This window comes from Muntiacus reevesi, chromosome 6 (genome assembly GCF_963930625.1).
Source record: "Muntiacus reevesi chromosome 6, mMunRee1.1, whole genome shotgun sequence".
NCBI classification, from domain to species: domain Eukaryota; kingdom Metazoa; phylum Chordata; class Mammalia; order Artiodactyla; family Cervidae; genus Muntiacus; species Muntiacus reevesi.
This window is the reverse complement of record NC_089254.1, coordinates 5,282,608-5,307,874: the sequence shown is the minus strand read 5'-3', so window position 1 is coordinate 5,307,874 and position 25,267 is coordinate 5,282,608. Positions and strand designations below refer to the sequence as shown.

General features: G+C 41.5%; 1 protein-coding gene across 2 annotated transcripts in view; it reads left to right on the top strand.

Annotated features, from left to right (window-relative positions):
- Positions 1-253: 253 nt before the first annotated feature.
- LOC136171110 (GPI ethanolamine phosphate transferase 1-like) overlaps positions 254-25,267 on the top strand; it is a 33,712-nt gene continuing 8,698 nt past the window's right edge. The window contains exons 1-2 of one of the 2 annotated variants that reach the window (XM_065939807.1): positions 254-596; positions 24,750-24,871. In XM_065939807.1, the coding sequence (XP_065795879.1) occupies positions 24,760-24,871 (112 nt within the window). In that variant the 5' untranslated portion in view covers positions 254-596; positions 24,750-24,759. The remainder of the gene's footprint in view (positions 597-24,749; positions 24,872-25,267) is intronic. The other variant, XM_065939808.1, reaches the window with a different exon arrangement.

The window sequence follows — 25,267 nt, the reverse complement described above, 5'->3', positions numbered from 1 at the left end:
TAGTAGGTCTTGAATTTGCTTTCAAGGAAACATAAAATGTAGGTTCAAATCCAGCTAACCCTTATTGAGAACAGTGTCTGGCACTGTGCCTGGTTGTTTGCCATAAAATGTGTATTTCTGTCTTCCCAGTAGTCACCCTGCCTTCCTCTGTCAACCCCAAACCAGGCAGGGCCAGACAGCGTTGTCTGAATTCAGCGGCCACGTTCACCCAGAATCCAGTCGACCTTGGTTGCACAGTGTATTGGGGTGAGGAGTCCGGAGACCAGCCTCTGCTTAGACGCTGTAACAGGAGGCGACAAGGCTAAGGAACGGGACCGGGTGTCTCCAAGACCCTTCCAACCCTACGTGTGCTTCTTCAAGTCACAGATACAAACCTGTCTCTTGCTACATCACAGACGCCCTTCATTTGTCATCTGACAGCTACACACCCACAAATTACTTCCCCAGGAGACACACAAACACACTTTCACACACACACGCTGAACCACACCCCTGCAGCCAGCAGCCCCACCCAGGTTCACCTACCAGGAGAAACCACCAGTGTCAGCAACCGACCCCAGCGGCTCCCAAGAGGTTGCTCCTCTCAGTTCTTCCAGGTAAAAGTGACGTATTCCCCTCCCTGAAAGGGAGGGTTGACGCCCCCTCTGCTCTCTGCCTCCTCCTTATCTGGAATTTAACCCTATTTATTTTAATTGCCTGTTTCCCTGCTTGTATGCTTCACCAGACTGTGAAGCCCATAAGGAAGAGCTGTGTGTCATTTTATTGAGTGTTTTGGCTCCAGTAACTGGCGTGGAGCTGGGTGTAGAGGAGTGCTTGCTGGGTGTTGTCATTACCTCTCCAGAGAGTGTTTGTGGCTCTGTCAGTCTTGTCTGACTCTTTGCGATCCCATGTACTACAGCCCCTCAGGTTCCTCTGTCCATGGAATTTTCCAGGCAAGGATACTGGAGTGGGTAGCCATGCCCTCCTCCAAGCGATCTTCCTGACCCAGGGATTGAACCTGGGTCTCCTGCATTGCAAACAGATTCTTTACCGTTTGGGCCACCAGGGACGCCCCCATCACCTCTCCGGGTCCACACTCCTTGTGGATGAAAGACGGCCCCAAGTTCTGAGACTTCTCCCATCATGAGGTGGGGTCTACATCCTCTTCCCTTCAGTCTGGACAGGCAGATGTCAATCTTGTTATTTCTGGAATATAGACAGGAAACTGGGGCTCAGAGATGTGAAGCAACTTGTTCAGGGCCACTCAGCTATCAGGTGGTAGAAAAAGGATTTGAGCCAAGTCTGTCTAACTCCAAAGTTCAAGTCCTCTGTAACCACTTGAGTTTCTCTCCTCCTAAACAAAGGTGTTGAGAGGGCATGTACATGCGACATCAAGGGAAGTACAGAAAAAATAAACACCTCCAACAGCAAGGGTTGACGAAGGACAGCCTCCGGGTCAAATCCAGCCCGTGTTTGTAGATAACATTTTATTGAGATGCAGTCAAGTTCATTTCTCGACATACTGTCTGTGGCTATTTTCACACGCCCACAGTCAAGTGGAGAGGTTGCAGCAGAGACCATGTGTTCACAAAATCCAAAGTATTCATTAGCTGACCCTTTACTGAAGGTTTGCTGTTGCCTGTTCTCAAGGACCAGGGAAAAGCATCACTGACATCCCAGACTCAAGGGTACTACAGGCCTTGTTCACCAAAGATCACCCTGTGCATGGTTTGTTTTTAGTTTTTATTTATTTGGCTGCACTGGGTCATTGTTGCTTCACGCCAGGCTTTCTCGGGGGTTACTCTTTGTTTCGGTGAGGAGACTTCTCACTGCAGTGGCTTCTCTTGTTGCAGAGCACAGGCTCTAGGGCTCGTGGGCTTCAGAAGATGAGGGGCATGGGCTCAGTAGATGTGGCCCCCCAGCTCTAGAGCGCTGGCTCAGTAGTGCGGCACATGGAATCTTCCCAGACCAGGGAACCAACCCGTGGCCCCTGCATTGGCAGGCGCTTTCTTATCCACTGTACCACCAGGGAAGCCTAGTGCATCATCTAGTGTATCTAGTGATCACCTTGTCCTAGTTTGCCTGGAACTTCCTTGTTTTTCTCAGAGAACCCCCACCTCCAGCCCCGTCCTGGGCAAACCAGGACAGTCTAGATCATGTAGCACAGACTCCAGGCAAGGGCACAACCCTGTCCCAGCCGGAAAGGCCCTACACGCTGCTTCCTTACACGCTGACGGGGAGTCAATGCCCTGAGCCCAGGAAGGCATTTCCTCTTCTCCCCAAGTCCTGCCCCAGAGGTGACCCAAGGCAAGACTGCATTGTTAATGAACTTAATTAGATTGTGCCAGCAGGGCCATGAGTTCATTGTCCCTGTCAACGCTTTGCCTTCAAGAGCCAAGAAAAATTCCTGGAGGAATCAATGATGAGCAAACCCTGAGCCCTGCCTTCTCTTTCCCTCCCCAACTGGCGCCTTCACATAGCCTGGGACCATAGGAGTGGTTGTCACTGGTGCAAACTTCTTAAGGAGCTGCATCTGAATAAACAAGGACCTACTGTATAGCACAGGGAGCTATATTCAATATCTTGTAAAAGCCTATAATGGAAAATAATCTGAAAGATATAAATGCATGTCTAACTGGATCACTTAAATTTAACTTAATACTAAAATAAAGTTTGGGGTTTTCCTTGTTTTTTAACTATGGAACTATTTTTTTTAAGATTTTTTTCAATTTTAATGGGGACCATTTTTAAAGGCTTTATTGAATTTGTTACAATATTGCTTCTGCTTTATGCTTTGGTTTTGGCCATGAAGCATGTGGAACGGAACCCGCACTCCCTATATTGCATGGTGAAGTTTTAACCACTGGACTGTCAGGGAAATCCTTTAACCATGTGACTTTCAGGTTATTGGGGTGTGTCTGATAGGATCAGAGTAGGTGGATGTGATCTGAGTGATGTGTATATGCACTGTCTATGCAGATTTGCTTTCAGAAGCATAAATTTTGTAGGCTGAAAGCCTCGGGGACTGCTCACCTTTGAGATTTGCTTCTTAATGTGCAGGGATCGATATAAATGAAGTTGTATGGACAAGCCACTGGTTAGTGTAATGGAACTGAGGTTTTCGCTAAGGCAACAGCTTCAAACACATAGTTTAGTTACCTTCTTGTGCTTGCCTGATAAATTTTGTGCTCGGCCCCATAGGATTCCCCGCTCCAAAGATGCAAATGAAATTGCTGCTGTCGGAATTTGAGCAGTTCCTACAAAGTGAAACCTGCTGACGTTTCTGGAGCATTTCTGGACACAGAGGATATTCCTCTGGGGTCCTTGTACCCCATTTAGAGAAGAACAAATGGGTATATCCTCTTCTCTATATTATTTCCCTAAGAGAGTCCATCTATCAATATCTCGGTTCCCGAACCAACTACATGCCAATGACTGGCAAATTTCTATCACTAGCATAGAATGTACCTCTGAATCCTAGACTTACACCTGACTCAGGAGCACACCCACTTAGTATCTCAAATGTGGCAAAAGCAAGACCTTTCACTTTCCTTGATCAGCACATTTGAACACGGCCACCTTCAAACTCCTCTTACAGTGAATGGCACCACCCCCCATCTAGTTTGCAAGTCAGAAGCCTGGCCCTGCCCTCACTGAGGCCTCCTTCACCCCCTACAATCAACCCATCCATCACCAAGTCCAATCAAATCTAACTTCCTACCTTTTCCTGAGCTTACCTGCTTTTCTCCATCTTCACTACCACTATCTAGACCAAGCTACTAACAGGCCTTCCAAAGACTCCTCAGAGTCTACCCTTGCTGTGGTCTAATCTACTGTCCCTGCTGCAAAGCAGATAACTATTTTAGAATGCAAACCCAATTATGTCACATAGCTGCTTAAAAACCTTGGGTAGCTTCCCACTGCTTTGGAGAAAATGTTAACATTTCTTAGCCAAATTCTCCTTTAAAATCTCCTGTAATCCATTCCTTGCCTACTTCTGCAGATGCATTACCCATCAAAAACCACCCCCTACAGCCCTGTTCCTGGCACGTTGGCCTTCTCTGATTTTCTCTGCAGAAATAAGACACGTTCCCACATCCTCTGTGACTGCTTCTGAGCTCTAGTGGCAGAGCTGAGGGCCTGAGAGAAACTGCATGGCTTACAAAGACCAAAATATTTTGTCTCACCCTTTATGGAAAAAAAAAAAATTGCCAACCCCTGAACTACAGTGTAGTCATTCAAGCGACTGATTCTTTTCTGGGAATTTAACTTGTGCCTGATGGTAGCCACTGAATTATGTCATTGGGAAACAACAGCTAATGACAGGAAACGGATGTTTGACAGACAGCTACTGTCCTCCTTAAACCCAGTGAACTTGAAATCAAAACCGAGCTTTTCCCTTTTACTGTAGACACTTCCCAGATGTTTTTATCCTCTTACACTCTCTGTGCAGGATGCCAGTTGTCTTTTACATCATTTCAAACTCCAGACTGCTTTATTAACAGAAATAAAATCTGCCTTGGAACTTCTGGGGACTCTGGACATCAACAAACCTGCTGGAGTGTGTGTGCATGCTAAGTTGCTTCAGTCTGTCTGACTCTTTGAGACCCTGTGGACTGTAGACTGCTAGTCTCCTCTGTCCATGGGATTTCTCAGGCAAGAATACTGGAGTGGGCTGCCATTCCTCCACCAGCGGATCTTCCCGACCCAGGAATCAGACTCCTGTCTCTTGTGTCTCCTCTATTTACAGGTGAATTCTTTACCACTGTGCCACCTAGGAAGTTAGAGTAAGAGGAAAGAGGAAAAGAAAGAAAAGAATAAAAGAGGGAGAGAGGATGAGAATTACAGAACAGACTAAACCTGGAGACTGGACGGCCACTTCTTGACTAAAGGGCATGTGTTTTAGAATTAGGCAGCTCTAGGGTTTGGTTCAATGTTAAACCTTATAGACCTCAGATAAGGATATGACTGACAAACTTTAATAAAAAAAAAAGAACAGCATGTATATTATCTATGGTGAAACAGACCACCAGCCCAGGTGGGATGCATGAGTCAAGTGCTCGGGCCTGGTGCACTGGGAGGACCCTGAGGAGTCGGGTGGAGAGGGAGGTGGGAGGGGGGATCGGGATGGGGAATACGTGTAACTATATGGCTGATTCATGTCAATGTATGACAAAACCCACTGAAATGTTGTGAAGTGATTGGCCTCCAACTCATAAAATAATATTTAAAAATAATAATAATAATAATAATAATAATAATAAAGAAAAGATTGAATTTAGTCACCAATAGTAGCTTGATCAGGAAATTCACTTACCGTCCATGAACCTCAGTGCCCTTTTCTATAAGATGGAGATAATAATAAAAATACATTTAGTGATGGATTGGAAGAATCAATATTGTCAAAATGGCTATTCTACCCAAAGCAATCTATAGATTCAATGCAATCCCTATCAAGCTACCAACGGTATTTTTCACAGAACTAGAACAAATAATTTCACAATTTGTATGGAAATACAAAAAACCTCAAATAGCCAAAGTAATCTTGAGAAAGAAGAATGGAACTGGAGGAATCAACCTGCCTGACTTCAGACTCTACTACAAAGCCACAGTCATCAAGACAGTATGGTACTGGCACAAAGACAGAAATATAGATCAATGGAACAGAATAGAAAGCCCAGAGATAAATCCACGAACCTATGGACACCTTATCTTTGACAAAGGAGGCAAGGATATACAATGGAAAAAAGACAATCTCTTTAACAAGTGGTGCTGGAAAAACTGGTCAACCACTTGTAAAAGAATGAAACTAGAACACTTCCTAACACCATACACAAAAATAAACTCAAAATGGATTAAAGATCTAAATGTAACACCAGAAACTATAAAACTCCTAGAGGAGAACATAGGCAAAACACTCTCCGACATAAATCTCAGCAGGGTCCTCTATGACCCACCTCCCAGAATATTGGAAATAAAAGCAAAAATAAACAAATGGGACCTAATGAAAATTAAAAGCTTTTGCACAACAAAGGAAACTATAAGTAAGGTGAAAAGACAACCCTCAGATTGGGAGAAAATAATAGCAAATGAGGAAACAGACAAAGAATTAATCTCAAAAATATACAAGCAACTCCTGAAGCTCAATTCCAGAAAAATAAATGACCCAATCAAAAAATGGGCCAAAGAACTAAACAGACATTTCTCCAAAGAAGACATACAGATGGCTAACAAACACATGAAAAGATGCTCCACATCACTCATTATCAGAGAAATGCAAATCAAAACCACAATGAGTGGTTACACGCCAGTCAGGATGGCTGCTATCCAAAAGTCTATAAGCAATAAATGCTGGAGAGGGTGTGGAGAAAAGGGAACCCTCTTACACTGTTGGTGGGAATGCAAACTAGTACAGCCACTATGGAAAACAGTGTGGAGATTTCTTAAAAAACTGGAAATAGAACTGCCATATGACCCAGCAATACCACTTCTGGGCATACACACTGAGGAATCCAGATCTGAAAGAGACACGTGCACCCCAATGTTCATCGCAGCACTGTTTATAATAGCCAGGACATGGAAGCAACCTAGATGCCCATCCGCAGATGAATGGATAAGGAAGCTGTGGTACATATACACCATGGAATATTACTCAGCCGTTAAAAAGAATTCATTTGAATCAGTTCTAATGAGATGGATGAAACTGGAGCCCATTATACAGAGTGAAGTAAGCCAGAAAGATAAAGAACATTACAGTATACTTACACATATATATGGAATTTAGATAGATGGTAGCGATAACCCTATATGCAAAACAGAAAAAGAGACACAGAAGTACAGAACAGACTTTTGAACTCTGGGGGAGAACGTGAGGGTGGGATGTTTTGAAAGAACAGCATGTATATTATCTCTGGTGAAACAGACCACCAGACCAGGTGGGATGCATGAGTCAAGTACTCGGGCCTGGTGCACTGGGAGGACCCAGAGGAGTCGGGTGGAGAGGGAGGTGGGAGGGGGGATCGGGATGGGGAATACGTGTACCTCTATGGCTGATTCATGTCAATGTATGACAAAACCCACTGAAATGTTGTGAAGTGATTGACCTCCAACTAATAAAGTAATATTTAAAAATAAAAAAAATTAAAAAAAAATACATTTAGTGATAATGTGTGTACATGCCACCTGTGTGTTAGCTATAAATATAGCTTAAAGTCAATACTTGTGTATAAGAAGTTAAGTATATAGGTAAATATTATATAACTATTATAAAGTATATTATGTCATTAAAAGTATATATTAAAATTAATTTTTATATAATATGATTTTATATATTGTTGCCTTAATGTTAATTTATCCAGATAAATGTGAGCCATTTCTGGTTCATAATATGTGCTCCATATATACTAGCTGAATAAATGAGTGAATAAATAAATAAATGAAAATTACAGTGTAGTATAAAAAGTCTGCACCATACATTCATTTCTTCTGATCCTGTGCATGCCCTTAAGTCCCTGAGAATCCTGAAAGACAGGGAGTGTTGCACCAACATTTGGTAAGGGTTGAACATATTCCAAAATACTTGTATGATTTTTGAAGAAGTCAATAAATAAATATTCTTTCCTTTCAAAATCTATGGCTCTATTGACTTTCATTGGTTTCACTTTTAGGAGAGTGAAGTGAAAGTCACTGAATTGTTTCCAACTCTTTGCTACCCCATGGACTATACAGTCCATGGAATTCTCCAGGTCAGAATACTGGAGTGGGTATTTCCCTTCTCCAGGGTATCTTCCCAACCCAGGGATTGAACCGGGATCTCCTGCATTGCAGGTGGATTCTTTACCAGATGAGATATCAGGGAAGCCCAAGAATACTGGAGTGGGTAGACTAATCTTTCTCCAGGAGATCTTTCTGACCCAGGAATTGAACTGGGATCTCTTGCATTGCAGGAGAATTCTTTACCAACTCAATCATCAGGAAAGCACTTTAGGAGGGTTTTCTAGCCTAAAATTGAAAGTTTATCATCAGGGGTTTTACAAAGCAACTTGACTTTTCCAAAATAGACATAGTCTAAGGTTGTTTTCAGTCACCTTTGTTTTAATTTTGTCCTACCTCTTTGCTAATAACCTTGTGTTGGTGTTAAGAAATTATTTCCCTATTACTCATGGTGCCATCAACTATGCCCTGAAATTTAGACTGACTAGACACCTAAAGTCAAAAAGAAAAGCAAATTTCAGGTCAAATCATATGTCTATATAGACTCCCCTCCCTTTGCTGCCCTACCACATCACCTGCTCCTTCACTTGTGCGTGTGTGCTCACTCAGTCATGTCTGACAATTGAGCTCATATAAATCAAAAGCAATGTTCATTGAATAAAAACAAATTGAGCTCATTGTACACGTGTGCTTGACTGAAAACTTACAGCATTGTAATCAGATGTGATGCTATAATTCCACAGATGCACATGCCCAGATCATACCTGAACAGTGAGAAACAAATAACCAGAAATCATTGTAATGCCCTTCAAAGCAAGAAGCCCCAGTGTTCCCAGGGTATTCTAAAATAGAATCCAGGCAAATCTATTAGACACAAACGTGAAATGTCAAGTTCAAGAGTTGACCGGATAGAACATTTCCTGATGATTTTCTATTTTCTTTAAACTCATTGTTCTTTCAGCATACTCTGTATTATGTGAATCTATGACTCTGCTGGTGGTCTCTACTTGTTCTTGTTGAGCTGCATTTCAACTGTCTCGTCCACTAGATGTCTTCATTGTCATGCTTGCTAGACCGTGAGTGAAAATAATCTGTACAGTTTAGCAGCTGGAATTAGATAGCTCTGTATTCAAGGTCTGGCTTTGTCACTTCGTGGCTATGTGATGCAGTAGGTAGTCAGGACTGTTTAATAAAGCTCTTAGGATACAAAGAGCTAAGTTAAAAAAAAAAAAAAGTTGTTTTTTTTTTCCCCTCCACTTTTTAAATAGAAAAACTGAGATGATAATGAATGACTTCCTCCAGGCCATGCAGTGACTGATGATGAACTAACACTTTTTTGTTAATCATTGAGGATTCCAGGGAGACTTCTTTTCAAACCTCCGATTGTCTGACTACCATGACAAATTCAGGTACTGAGTACGAAAAGACAATATAAATATGACTCATTCCCAGTGAGGTTTCTACACAAGAGATTAACTCTTGCCCAAGAGCATAGCTTCTAGACAACAATGCCTGCCACCCCCTCTCTTATCATCCGAATCAGTACTAACTGAGCATATGCAATGGCTGGTGTTGGACCACGGAGGGAAAAAAAGATGAGGTTCTGCTCTCCTGGAGCTCAAAGCCTATAGGGAGACTGACAGAAAAACAAAAATTGCAGTCAAATACGGCAAGTGCTGTAACAGACAACTCTACAAGAACAGCACTGGCACCAAAGACGGGCGAGGACTCTGTGGCCCTGTGGTCTGATGAGGTCCAAAGGCTTCACTGCAGGAAGACTTGCGAGTGGGTGTTGAAAGACAGTTAGGAATTCTCTAGGGAAACTGTAGTGGGTTTAATGATGACCTCCCAGAAGATCTGTCTATGCCTCAAACCTTGGAACAGTTAAATATGAGCAAAACACAGAATATCATGCTTTGGTCCTTCATCTGCTCCTTTTCCTTACATTCTGAGCTCAGTAGCTGGCACCATCATCCAACTACTCAAGCCAGAAAACTGGAACATAAAACTGGCATCTCCTTCTCCCTGGGCCTTACCTCCAATTAATTATCAGGTTGAATCTATTTCTCTCGAATCACTCCTCTTCTCCCCATTCCACCAACTTAATCCAAGCCATCTTGTTCCTTTAACAATAGCTGCCTAACTAGACCCCCCCACACACACAGTTTCTCTAGCCTTCCTCCAGTCTACTCTCCAGACTAGTTATAATGATAAAAAATTCTAAATCTGATATTTTAAAAAATGTAACTTCTTCCTTAAAATACTTTCATGTCTCTTCAACACTCTTAAGAATAAAGATAAAAATTCACACAGCCTGCAACAGCCCTTCATGATCTGACATCAACCTAACTCGCCACTGTAACTGGGTACATCTCCTCCTCCATCTCAGGTTTGATCCCTGGGTCAGGAAGAACCCACTCCAGTTTTTTTGTCTGGAAAATCCCATGGATGGAGGAGCCTGGTGGGCTACAGTCCATGGGGTCGCAGAGTCGGACACAACCAGGCAACTTCACTTTCACTTTCACTATCTTTCCTCCTCCATCTCTAGACTCCAGCTATTTTAAAGTCACTTTCTAAAAAATGCCACACTCCTTTCCTTCTGCAGGGTGTGGTTGCACTTCTAATAAAGTCTTCTTAACCTTCAAGTCTCCTTGGGGAGGACTCCTCTAATCCTAGTGTCTCTCACTATACACTTGGAGATGGAAATGGCAACCCACTCCAGTACTCTTGCCTGGAAAATCGCATGGACTGAATAGTCTGGGAGGTTGCAGTTCATAGGGGTCGCAAAGAGTCAGACATGACTCAGCGACTTTACTTTCCTCACTATACACTATTAAATAATCTCTATTACAGTGCAAGTGAATGTCGCTCAGTTGTGTCTGACTCTTTGTGACCCCATGGACTATACATGCAGGGATCGAACCCAGGTCTTCCGCATTGCAGGTGGACACTTTACCAGCTGAGCCACAAGAAGGAGAAAAGTTAAAGATCAAAGCCTGACTAGTCCAGAGAAGAGGCAGGAGGATGGGGCCAATGCCAGGGACCAGGACCTGGGGCCATTTTTAATTGTGAATTAATGGTCATGAGAACCTTCAACATGGAAGTGACGCTTAAGAGCCAGGCCACAAAGTGACTTGGCTGGTTAACATTGACCAGTCTCTGTGACTGATATGAAAAGAGAAAGTGCATTTAATCTCCAGATAAGCTGTTTCTCAACTTAAGTCAACCCCTATAGTGCCTGATATCTATATTCCAATTTGCAATCTTCCAGGCCCTGCTCCCATTAATTTCTCACTACAAAAAGTAGAAGCCAACAAACTCCATCTCTCATATTTAGAACACAGTATGATCTTTTAAAAGAAACAGTTGGAGCTTTGAAGCCAGGCAGAAGACCTATCCTTTGTTCCTTTATTTCTAAATTATAATATATAGGCTTGAACAATTGGTTTACCTCTTTGAAACAGATAATGCCTAGGGATAAGGGCATAATGAAATACTGTTTTTAGAAGGTTTAGTGCAATGTCTGCCACATGACTAATACTGATTAACTATAAGGGTTAGATGTTGTCCCCTATAGTCAGAACTCGCAGCCAGATTTCTCTGAACCCTCATTTTCCTCCTACACCTCTCCTTCTCACCTTTAACCAACCTCCAAGATGTCTTTTTAAAATGATGCTATACCTAGGATGGATGATAATGAGACTTTATCTTGCTTCAATCCCCTCGTGACTACTATCAGAGACCAGTTTTACATCCCACAACTTCGATTTCCTCTTCGTTTTAGTCTATGACTCCCCAAAGCACCTCTAAAGTTCCCTAGAGTAATGGCAATTTGAAATCTCCTGGCCTATAGCAATTGTCATAAGCATGTGACAAAGGGGACATACTTAATGAAAGGTCTAAGAGACGCACATAACTGAACAAGGCAATTAAACACGTTACCCACGACTGCGCCACCTGGGTTCCTGTGGCCTACACCAGCAAAGACTAAAAGCATCATTTCAGTTGCGCAGCCAGAGTCAGCCCCAGATGTGGGTCAGTAAACAATTGCTAATACAAGAAAGACGATATGAACTCGGAGAGAATTATAATGGCAGATTAACATATGCAAGCTAACCAACTGTACATTCCGCAAATTAATAAAACAAGCAATAGCTTATTGTTAGCGCTATCCCAACAGCATTGACTTATTTGAAGAATCCAAAAAGTGGGGAAACAAACAAGAATATAAAAATGGACCAAAAAATAAGGGGAGAGGCATGAGCTGGATTCTAGCTTTAACTCTGCTGCTAATAGTGAATCTAAATAAAAATATTCTCACAATAAGAAACAAAATGTAAAAACTATCTTCTTCTCTTCTGACTAGCTCTTTCACTAGACTCTGGACAAATCAACCTCTTTTCTAAGTTTCTATCTCATTTTAAAGATTGGAAAAAGGACAAAAGAGAGAGACTTGGGAATAGGAAGAGTGTTAATTTCTAAAAGCCACTCTCAAAATCACCGTTTATTGACGCAAATGTAGAAACAAACATAAACTCAAAACAAAGCCAAGTGAGCAGTTGGCAAGTGGAGCAGGTTTCACATAAGCTGTGAATCAACAAATATGATGAAGGATTTGTTATTTGGGCCCAGAACAATACTATCTACTGCTGCTGCTGCTGCTAAGTCGCCTACTAAGGGGACACAAAAGAGTCCTTGCTAAATTAATTGAGCACTTATTCCCAAATAATCCTCACAAAAGGCCTGTGAGATGAATGCTTAGAAATGAGTGAGCATAGTTTCCAGGATACTTAACCATCCACTAAAATGCTTTGGCCACAACTATCAGAAACCCCTGATCAACAGGGAAATGCATCGCTGCCTGCAACTGAGAGTACAGTGGCCAGAAGTCTTCTGGAGTCATACAAGGACCTGTTTTCTCTGTTCTCAGTGTCAGCTCTGTCCTTACCTGTACCACCTGATGTTCACATAAGATGTGTCAGTGACAATTTGAGCAACACGTTTCCTTGTTTCTCAGCATGAGAGACAACCCTTCTCTTTCCTGGTGTAGTCTGTCTGTTTTCTCCTCAAGCTGATGGGGACAACTCAGGTCATATGGTAACTAATGAATCAATATCTGTTCCTAAGGAATGTCATGTACTAGAATGCTAAAAGTAATAAAGACCATTCCTAGAGCTGGGGATGGTGCCAGTTTTTTCTGAAGACAATTATGAGAGGTGTATATGTGAACAAAAGTAAAGTGCTTATAAGAGGGAAGTAGAGAGATGGGGTGAAATAGACAGCCAGTGGGTCCACTCCATTTGCTCTAAGTTCAATGCATGGCAAATGGCGAAGCCAGCACTGCATAGTTAAAACATTCGGAGAACCTCGGACTGATTTCTGCAACTTAGAAAACCACATTACCAGGCAATTCTTCATTACAACCCAACAAATCAGTTTTGACAACTATACCCCCAGAGATGCACAATAACTATATCTACCTGACAGAAAGGTCAGGTTACTTCACCAAAAGAATAGTGAACTTGTCAAGACAACTGAAAACAGCATTTGAAATTCAGAAATTCATGGAATAGCCAAGCATATGAATGCCATGCCAATAGAAGCCATTGCTTTGAATGAGAATCAACTGTGTTATAAACATATAACAATATCTGCACAATAATAAATATTCATGTGCCATTTAACCCATCTTAGTATTATTAATATTGTTTATGGCAAAGCAACACTGGTGTATCTAAAAATTGCAAAAGGTATAGAAAGTTTTTAAGCAATTATGATTTTTTTAATGACTAGTTATAAACAAAGCACCTCAGCCTGATAAGCCTTCTCTAATTTCTTCTGGCTGCTACTGATAATGGTCTGTAAATAATGCTGCCCTGGTGTCTGGTGTCTCTGAAATATTAAAGCTGAGACAGATGAGCTGGCAAGGGGCTGGCCTCTTTTTAGCTGAGACCTAGATCCCCAAATATTCCCTCTTCATCTAGGGTTATACCAGTTCCATGAAAATAAATATTTGGTTTTCACAAAGGATTTCTGTCCTGTGAGGAAGAAAGACAGATAGTGGCAGCCCAGGACAGCAAATCTGCTTAGAGAACTAGTTCCAGGTTGCTATGCAGAGGGAAATAGGCCAGGTGATTCAACTTTTGGACCATTTCCCAATCTTTCCCCTTACTTAGGGCCATTACTATATACCTGTACTCCAAGCTGGACCAATAAACCCGTTCAGATCCTCTCCACTGCTGGGTAAATGGAAGTCCTTGCCACCAAGATACTCCTGAAAGGCTGAGCAACATTTTGTTCACTGAATGTGCCAAGTGTCCTTCCACCTCAGCTTTTTTGATGATGTAATTCTTTCTGTCCAGCTTCTAAGACTCAGGTAAAATGCTTCCTAATGGTCTCAGCATGAAATAAACTCTATCTTTGATAATACCAATCTCTGCCTAGTTCTGTATAAGCAATTTACGTACATTATGCCCTTTAACCCTGAGACAATGAGGTAAGTGTTGCTAGACCAGTTTATTAAAGACAAATAGGGGGTTGAGATGCAGCATGATTATATTCAAGGAGATCAAACCAGTCCATCCTACAGGAAATCAACCCAGAATATTCACTGGAAGGACTGAAGTTAAAGCTGAAGCTCCAATACTTTGGCCACCTGATGGGAAGAGACAACTCATTGGGAAAGACTGATGCTGGGAAAGATTGAGGGCAGGAGGAAAAGGGGGCAGCAGAGGATGAGATGGTTGGATGGCATCACTGATTCAATGGACATGAGTTTTAGCAAACTCCAGGAGATGGTGAAGGACAGGGAAGCCTGGTATGCTGCCGTCTGCAGGGTCACAAAGAGTCAGACACAGCTTAGCAGCTGAACACCAACCTAGCCAATGTCACAATAAACGACCAAGGCGAGAGACTACACAGGTATTTTAGATCCCAAAGCCCACAGGCTGCTTTTTAAATTCCAAGTACACCACAAACACTAGCATTTTATGTGGGCTTCTTTTATAATGCAGATATCATTTCTACCCACTATTAGAGCTATTTATGTGAATTTCTTTATCTTCTTTTCTAAAAACTGGAATTCTTGAAGGCACACTCTATGTCTTATTCATATTTGTATTCTCTAAGGGATTTGCAAAGAATAGATGCTTAAGACATCTTTGTTGAAAGAATGGGCAACATTCAATACATACTTATACCAACAAATTGTTATTATTAACTTTCAGATTTGATTTCCTGAAATCATTACCCTTGATGGCAGAGAATGAACCTTTTTTTTTTTTTTCTCTTTTCTAGGAAGCAAACCCAGAGACAAACAGAAAATCAAAACTGGTTTCCATCAGCGTATGTGGAAAGATTTCGTTTAAGCTCAAGTATAAACTAGACTGATACAAATATAAAATGCACTTGGCCATTTGTTTTGAATTTTAGCACTTTCTTTCATGAAAAGAAAGAAAGCCCAGAACCGCTGGTGTGTTAATGAGTTCCATTAGCATGTGAGCACCAGGGTTGGCATGACATTCCCTGGTTTCATAGACCTTTTCACATCAACCATGACTGGCACTGTTTGTTGGTCATTCGGCAGGCACAGAACTTCCTCCCAGCCTTGCTTATGACAGAGTCATCCTCTGTTTCAGTTGGACACATGGGTCCTTTAGAATGGAGCTTCAGTCTGGCCGTGGTATTTGACAACAATGACAAAGAGAGCAATCAACAACTGCCACCCCACTCACTATTCACTTGCCAAAGCTAAAAAGTGACTGATTTCCGTGCCTTCTGAGGTCAAGTGTGATAGATCCTTTCTTCCTTTGGATGTAATGGGTGTCTGGTGATGAAGTTCAGAACTTAATGCAGTGAAGAATAGCAAGTCTTCATGGCACAGGCTCCGGGTGCTGGATTCAAGAACTTCCATTCACCTCTATGTGTTGCTTTCTATGTTCCATGTGATTTATCTGATTTTTGTTTCTATATTGGAGAAAAAAATAATATCCTCATTGCAGTTGTTCAGTTGTCCAGTCATGTCCAACTCTTTGTGACCCCATGGACTGTAGCATGCCAGGCCTCCCTGTGCCTCATCATCTCCTGGAGTTTGCCCAAGTTCATGTTCATTGCATCAGTGATGCTGTCCAGCCATTTCATCCTCTGACACCCTCCTTTCCTCATTAGAGAATTTTAAATGAAGGAATCAGCATTTACACCATCCCTTGGACTGTGTCTGTGACATAGTAGGTACTTAATTGCTCTAAATGCTGTCAGTCCCTTCTTATTTCTGTCTTCAGATATTATTTTTGGAAACAAGGACTAACATCAGTTTATAAATTAGTTGTAAGTCAATAGTTGTGTTGTGTTGTTTTGCTTTGCATTGCTTAGTGGCTGTCTCAGAAATATTATTGAAATTTGACTGTATTTAATTGCAAATTAGGTCACAAGTAGAACCTATTTTAAATGAGTATTAAGCCTAAAACTTAGGACCCCCAGGTTTAAACTTGATGTTTTGAAAGCAGAGAATAAGTTCCACTCTAGGTGTACTAAAAGTCTCTGACTGACAAATCCAAGCCCTGGAAGGGAGATGGGACCACTGCATGCACCGCCGTGCCACGGCTCAATGACTCAGGTGCCACTGCTGTAAAGCAGACATTTGCTTCCAGCTAACCATGCCCTAGTGATGAGCGTGGAAACCTATTCCCTAGAAAGACTTTCCTGCCACAACCTCCTCTCTTCTTTCCCATCAAGACAAATCACCCAAGTCATACTATTCCCTTGTTCCTCTCCACTTCTCACTTCTAGTCATAGCTAAGTTAATACCATCCTAGGTCATTCTTTTAAAATTTCCAAACTATATACATTCCCCTTAGCTAAGTTTATTTTCTCCTCTCTCCATAACATATTCAGTTATTTCAAGAACCTCTATCTCTTTATCACCTTGCAACTTTTCTGAATATCCACACAATCCTAATTTCTTGGGCTTTCTGTAAGAGTAGGTCTATTAACACAGAGGAAAAAAAAATCTCTCTCCCATTTTAAGGGACATAATTCATTTGTATGATCATTTCTACTTGGATACAAGCTATTAGTGTAGCTGATTTAGAAAATTCTTAGTTCACTTGATGTTGCATAAATCATATGATTCATTGTTTTACTTCTTTCTTGGAAAATATTTGTAATTTTATCATATATTTACTTTTATGGGAATTTAACTTCTTGAAATTCTAAATGACCACGAAGAAGATACCTTCATTGGCATTAGCCAATGTGGTTGTTGACAATTAACAATTAGACATGAGTGACTTCCATGGTTGGAGTCTGCAGTGATGGGTATACTCCTTGACAGTTTTTCTACCAACTGGCATATTCACACAAAAGCTAATCTCTGAGCAAATTTGATCAGGTATTCAAGTGTTTACTAATTTAGCAGTAACCAGAGTAATCAGAGTCTTCTCCAGAAGACTCTTGAGAATCTGTTGAGCAGTAACGAGATCAAACCAGCCAACTAAAAAGGAAATCAACCCTGACTATTCATTGGAAGGACTAACGCTAAAACTGAAGCTCCAATACTTTGTCCACCTGATGCAAAGAAGCTGACTCATTTGGAAAAGACCCTGATGTTGGGAGAGATTGAGAGCAGGAGGAGAAGGGGGTGACAGAGCATGAGAGGTTTGGATGGCATCACTGACTCAATGAACATGAGCTTGAGCTAACTCTGGGAGATAGTGTAGGACAGCGAAGCCTGGTATGCTGCAGTCCATGTGACTGCAAAAAGTTGGACATGACTTAGTGACTAAACAACAACAAACCAGAGTCATATAACAAGTTGGGCAAGCTTGATAATATCTCTGCTCTCTTATCTTTTCCATACTCTGACTCATGCATTTGATGAAAGGCTTTCTTGAGACAAGTACACAATAGTCTAGTGGGAGGATTCAGCTGTCCCTCCAGAAGAGAGGAGGTGATGGAATCCCTCATTGGAAGCTACACACAGACCCGGATAGAATCCCAAGGACAAAGCTTTATCTCAAAGTGAAGCAATTTTATCAGTAGTTTAGAAGGCCTTGTAAGCCATCTAGCCAATCTATGTATCTTGGACCCGGACATTTCACCAATTTAGAAATCACGCCTAACATCAATTGTACTAATTAACAGACTCTCTGGTGCTGATCAAAGAAAATTGAATCCTTCCAACAGAACTGCTAATCTGTGGGCTTCTGATTAGTGTTTCAAAGGCTAACTAATTTAGAGCTTATATTGACAATTAAGATGCTTCAAACATTCAACTAATTAGAATGGGATTAAAACACTTGCACATACACATACATACACCACCACCACCAATAAGTTACACATAATGTAAAACTCTTGAAAATTCCAAAAATTGTGTAGTTCTTGTCTTTGCACACAAGAGGTCTCATACAGGTTTAGAGGTGAGATATGGGGGTAAAGTGCCTATAGTAAACACAGTATATGAGCCACGCCCTAGGAAACCAACTATAGACTTTATTGTCATTTGGTGTAGGAAAATGCTCAAGCTTTTCAATTGGGAGGAACTCAAAATGCTTAAGACTTGGTGTTTCTATAAGTGTACGAAATAAGGGGCCAGAGATTTAGGGCCATTGCAAGTATAGGAAAAGAAGAAAGTTTAAGTAATTTGAAAACTAAGAAAAAAATATGAGTAAATGACCTATCTTCCTAACAATGTAATATACTTCTAAAATTGAGTGTTGCCTATCCATTAAGAAAATCAAATATGGAAAAGAATGGCTATTGAGAACACACAACACAGATTGATATATTTGTTATTATTTTGCCAGTGTATTTTATATCTCTGAATTTCAAGAGGCCTGTTTAAGACTGGGTTATGCACTTAAGGTAAAATACCACTGGGGGTAAGTAATGCCTGTGTCAGGATCATGTGGCCCAAAAGATTGGGTTTAAGATGGTATGAGCTACCTGAAATGAGCCAGCACAACTTAATTTTTTAATTATTAAAAAAAGATTTGATTAGTGAAATTATTTAATCATTTAATAGTTGACATGTATTAAAATAAATTATAAATATTTAATCATTGCTAATTATTTCTAAATCCAATCAAAAAAGCAATTAGGTATCTTTCTGTTAGCAGCACAATCTGAGATCTGGACAAGAGGAGCACTGCTCTTTTATTAATAAAATATGTTACTAATTAGCCTTCATCTAATTAGAAACTAAACACAGTGAGTGCTTCAAAAGAACAAAACACTTAATTAGCACTTAATTCTCAATACTCTCTACAATGTCACTGCCAAGGTTTGTCCAGTCTAAGCTCGAAGTCCTCCAATGATAGTGTTCTCACTTTATCCCAAAGCTCTCATATAGCCTTTCAAAAGCTCTGTCAGAGCATCTATTCTCATGTGTTTTCATCTAACAAATGTGAACTGAGCATCTCCCATCGACAGGTATTGTCACTGGCTCTGGGACCCAGCATTAAAAAAATTACACATATATCTTTGCCCTCGTGGCACTACATTCCAGTTGGGAAAGACAGACAATAAAGAGAGTTATGGGAACTGTCTGGTCTGGGTTGGAAGAGATGTGCTTTACAGAGGTAAAAACAGAGGAGGGCAACCCGAAGACCTGCAGTGCTGAGTAAGTTCCAAGAGGTGAGTCTGGCGGCAGGTACCTGGGGAAGAGGGAGGTTACTGCGAACACCAGGATGCTAAGGAGGAGATGTTCCTGGAGTGCGTCAGGAGCAAGAGGCGCCCGTGTGGCCAGGGCAGGGTGAGTGATGAACCAGAGAGGCCAGAGAGGCAGCAGTGTGCGCTGTGCACACGAAACACGGGGAGGGCTGTGGGAAGATCAGCCTCCCAGGAACCGCTGTACGTGAGGATGGGGACTAGGACCCAAACCAGGAAACTTTCAAACGAAGGACCTTCGGATAATGAAAACCTGCCCTCACATGTCCAGAATCTTATCTTCCTCAGGTTCAACAAATCTCCTTAATCCATGTCCTTGCTCTTCATGTCACCCAGTTCTGCAATCCTTCACCATCCTGCTGATTCTCCTTTGAATATGTTGAGGGTGCCAGGTCTCTCTCTCTGCCTATAATTTGACAGAACAATTAGTGAACAAAGGGCAGCCTTTACAACTGAGTAGTGATATGCTTCCACACCGCTCTGAATCTCCCCCCACGGGGGTCTTATTATTGATCATAATGGCTGCCTGTTTGCTTGTGCATATCACCAACAGAAGGGGAACTCCCCAAAAGCAAAGACTTGATCCCATCACAGTTATAACCCAGAGTCTCACATATCATTGGTTCACATGCAGTTAAACAGTCTCAGAGTCAGTGTTGGTTGAATATTTATAGATGATAAACCTGAAGTATAGAAAGGTTAAGCAATTTGCCCAAGGTGACAAAGCTAGAAAATAGAGATAGGATATGTCCCAAAGCAAGCAGTCTATCTAAAATGAAAAGACAACCCACAGAATGGGAGGAAACATTTGCAAACAAAGCAATCAACAAAGGATTAATCTCTACAATTTACAAACTGCTCATGCAGCTCAATATCAAAAAATCAACAACCCAATCAAAAAATAGGTGGAAGATTTAAATACACATTTCTCCAAAGAAGTCATATAGATGGACAAAAAGCACATGAAAAGATGCTCAACATCACTAATTATTAGGGAAATGCAAATCAAAACAACGAGATATCACATTACACTGGTCAGAATGGCCATCATCAAAATGTCTACAAATGGTAAATGCTGGAGAGGTAAATGTGGAGAGGTAAATGTGGAGAAAAGGGAACCTCTATAATTGTTGCTGAGAATGTAAATTGGTACAACCATTATGGAGAACAGTATGCAGGCTCCTTAAACTAAAAGTAGAGATACCGTGTGATCCTCCAATTCCTCTACTGGGCATATACCTGGAGAAAACCATAACTTGAAAAGATACACGAACCCCAATGCTCATTGCAGCACTATTTACAATAGCCGGGACACAGAAGCAACCATAATGTCTATAGACAGAGGAAAGGATAAAGATCATGTGGTACATATATACAATGGAATATGACTCTGCCATAAAAATAACTTTTAATAATGTTATTTGCAACAACATGGATGGCCCTAGGGATCGTTATACTGAATGAAGTAAGTCAGACAGAAAAACAAATAACATGTGATATTGCTTATATATGGAATCTAAAAAAAATGTACAAATGACCTTATTTATAAAACAGAAATAGAATCACAGATGTAGAAAACAAGTTCATGGCTACCAGTAAGGAAAAAGGGAGATTGGGATTGACACATACTACTATATATAAAATAGATAACTAATGAGGACCTACTGTATAGCACAAGGAACTCGACTCAATACTATACAATGGTCTATATGGGAAAAAATATTTTTAAAAAGTATATGTATATGCATACACACTTTGGCCACCAGATGTGAAGAGCCAACTCATTGGAAAAGACCCTAATGTGGGGAAAGATTGAGGGCAAGAGGCGAAGGGAACAACAGAGAATGAGGTAGTTGGATGGCGTCACTGGCTCAATGGACATGACTTTGGGGAAACTCTGGAAAATAGTCAAGGACAGGGAAGCCTGGCAAGCTGCTTGGGGGTCTCAAAGAGTTGGACATGCAAGTCGCAAGTCCATGGAGTCACAAAGAGTTGGACATGACTAAGTGACTGAACAACATATAAGTGTATGTATGTATATATATGAGGAGGGCAGGGCTATCCGCTCCAGTATTCTTGCCTGGAGAAGCCCCATGAACAGAGGAGGTTGATGGGCTACTGTCCATGGGGTCCCAAAGAGCTGGACACAGCTGAGAGGCTAAGCACATATACGCATGTGTATGTACACCTGATTCACCTGCTGTGGAGCAGAAACGAATACATTTTACATCAACTGTACGCCAATAAAAATCAGACTAAACAGATAAATGACCCATCTGTCCAGCCGACTCAGCTATAGCACACCCCACTGAGATTTTACTTGACTCTCTTGCCTATCCTCGCCACAAGACCCTGAACTTCCTCGGCCAGCAGCTCTGCTGTGCTCATTACTGCATCTCACATATCGAGCATTATATCTAGTAAAATGGCTGGCCGTTTGTTGGACAGGTTAAAGTTTGAGAAAGTTGGTTTGCAGTTTGCTCTTGCTGAAGTCATCGAGCTGAGACCATAACTGGTAGCATCTAAGGAAAGACTAGACTTTGTGTCTACTGGTGACGATTAGAGCAGACGTGACACATTCAGTGCATCATTCCGGGGGACAGAGTCACGCCCCACTCTGTAGGAGGCATGGAAGCACAAACACACCCAGGCTACTACGCAGAGCTTTTCTGAGTCTACAAGATCAAAGCTGCAGGCTCTATTCCCTGAGGAGCTGGTTTGCTCCAAGGTCATCAGTGCAAACAGGGCAGATGAGCCTGTTCAAACTAAGCCCCCAGACAGGATGTAAATATATGTCAAAGGACATACGTTTAATGGATGTGAGCAGAGAGAGTCCACAGAGCATAATGTCAGTTTTATTTTTAGAGGAGAGAACTATAGATTTTTGGTTGATCCCATCACTCTATATTAAACAGCAAAGTCAATGTGGCAAAGTGGGAAAAAATCAAATTTTAAAGGCAGAGGGCCAAATTGAAATATCTGGGTCATACTTCCATTGCCATGTGAGCTTAGGAATGTCTTTTCAACTCTTAGCTATACTGGTTTCCTTGTTTGTAAAGTCGTTCCTGTCTCCATTAGTTACTAGGAGAATTCAGCGGGGTAATAGGCACAGCATCGACATATGAAACAAACCTACCTTACAGGATGCAAGCAGAATGTAATTTTATTCTTGTTTTCTACCACTTTGTTAGTCTTAGAGGGCTGGTTGTTCTATCTCTGCATGAAAACTTGATTGATCTCATGACACTCCTGTTTACTTCAAGCCAAAAATACAGTGTCAGTTCAATCACTCAGCATCTAGTTTGTCTAATAAGCGGAGCTTCGACCTTCATTCACAAGCAAAACTTCCCTCTATTTCCATACCCAGGACCTGATCGGGAGGTCCCCAAGACCCTCTCTGATTCAATGATTTCCTAGAATCGATCACAGAATTTGCATATAGTTGTGCTGTACCCAAAAGGATACAAAGGAAAATCAGCAAAGGGAAAGGCACACAGAGCAAAAATCTGGGGCAAATTAGACACAAGCTTCCACATCCTCTCCTGGTGGAATCACACAGCATGGAATTAATTCTCCAAAAGTGAGCTGTGATGACATATGTGAAAGGTTGCCAACTGAGGAAGTTCATTAGAGACACACTATTCAGGATTTTGCCTCATGGGTACCCTGGCCTCGCATGTAGCAAAATTCAGGGGTCCCAGGGAGGAAAGCAGGAGTTCAGCATAAAGCGTACTCTTTGCACAAACAGACCAGGCCCCGTGAGCTACTCCAGGGAGATGGAGGCACGGGAACCCTCCTGAAATCCAAGCTCCCAGACACCTAGCCAAAGACCAGCTTTATAAGCAGGTTCTCTAAGGATAAATAGTCAGATTTGCTATGGTCACTCTGAATGCTAGCTGCCCTGAATGTGGAAAGAAATGTGTCTTCCTCTTTCTTTCTTCCTTAACTCCTTCCCAACTATTAGCTGACCTTGAATATAGAGGAATTGGGGAGAAGAAGGGGAGGGAGGGGAACAGGACAATTTTTACTTAACTGGCACCATTTTACCCTTGCTGCACACATCTGGGACTGGCTGGTGTTCAAAGATTGTGTGTCTTAGTTGGTATGCCTTTGGGGGTCTCTCCTCTTTGGAGGGCTTCCCAGGTGGTGCTACAGGTAACGAATCTATCTGTCAATGCAGGAGACACAGGTTCAATCCCTGGGTTAGGAAGATTTCCTGGAGGAGAAAATGGCAATCCACTCCAGTATTCTTGTCAGCAGAATTCCATGGACAGAAGAGTCTGGCAGGCTATAGTCCATGGGGCTGAAATGAGCTGTCCATGACTGATTGTCTGAGCACCCTTAGGGAGCTTCAGATTTCTCCCCTGGGAACACTTAGCTGGACTTCCTGTGATGCACTGCCACATTTTCCTTGGCCAGAAGTGGCCCCTCAGCCCCTGATTCTTCCATAGATCACTCCACATGGACTCTGTCCGTGGAGTTCCATCATTCTCTACAGTGACCTGGGCAGGATTTGAGAGAGCTGCACTTGGTCTGTCTCTGACTCCTGGAAAATGCTGGGGCATTTTTACCCCTAATAAGCTCTGTGAGTGTAAATGGATCAATGCAGTCACCCCTCCTTGGCTGCAGTTGCCTGAACAGCTAGCTACCTGACTCTCCCTTTTAGGTTCCAGCCTAGAGACAAGTGGGCTTCCCTGGTAGCTTAGGAGTAAAGAATGCCTGCCAGTGCAGGAGACGCAAGAGACATAGATTCAGCCCTGAATCTCAAATTTAGAAAGAATATTTAACTCCTAATTGAGAGTATAGCTGTTTCCTCTCAAGTTTTTATTTTGAAAAAACTTTTAACTACAGAAATGTTGAAAGGATTATATCATGAATATTCATCTGTATATCCTTAATCTAGATATGACCATTTTAAACATTTTTCATATTTGCAATTTTCTGTCTCAATACACACACACACACATATATACACTTAGACTTTATTTTTTCCTGAATAATTTGAAAGCAAAGTATTTTAACACTTTACCCCTAAACACTTCAGTGTGTATCTCCTAAGAACAAGGACTTCTTGTGTATCAGTGATTTCTTATGTAGCACAGCGTTTCAATACTTTGTGACTTAGAGCTGTAGCCTCTATTTTGTTTTGTGATTCTGCGCAGTGGTTGGGTGGTTCCTTGTCTAAGAAAGTTCCTTGGGCTTTCTTATGCCGCGGAATCCGTCTGGTGGGAGGAACTGGGCTGAGCCCAGCTGGGATCAGAAATGTTCCTTCTTAAATTTTGACTCCTTCTTTTGATTGGATTTCTTCTGTGGTGATCTTGTTTTTCTAAAACCTTACCAGAGCATGTGGTCATAGTGTGTGCTGACTCCTCGTCTGTGATACTTTTCAGGAATGTCATAATGAACGAAGGCAGCTGGGGCATCTCTCACACACATGTGCCGACCGAGTATCGGCCTGGGCACGTGGCCATGATTGCAGGGTTTTATGAAGATGTCAGCGCAGTTGCCAAAGGTACTATCTCTTTAGATGATTTTATCACATGAAGAGATTGATTGCATAAATATTGCTTCTTTAATACTGAATCATAGCACAAAGCGAAGTACGTTTTGAGATCCTTTTGACAAGTCATTTAGCTTACCTAAGTCACTTAAACACTCACTGGGACTGACTGAAGAATAAAACTTTAATCTTGTATCATCCTGTCCTGTTGATAGAATATGATTGGGTAGATCTCTGGTTTTCCTAGATGTTAACTCTCAAAAGCTCAAAAGTGATTCTGTATTTTAGTAAGAAGTCAATTAACTGTTGTAAGCCTTTTTAAAAAAAAAAAAATTTGTAGTATAATACAGATAACAAAATCTATTGTTAGTTTTGCATTTGTTCTGCAGTTAATCCTCTTTGTTGTTA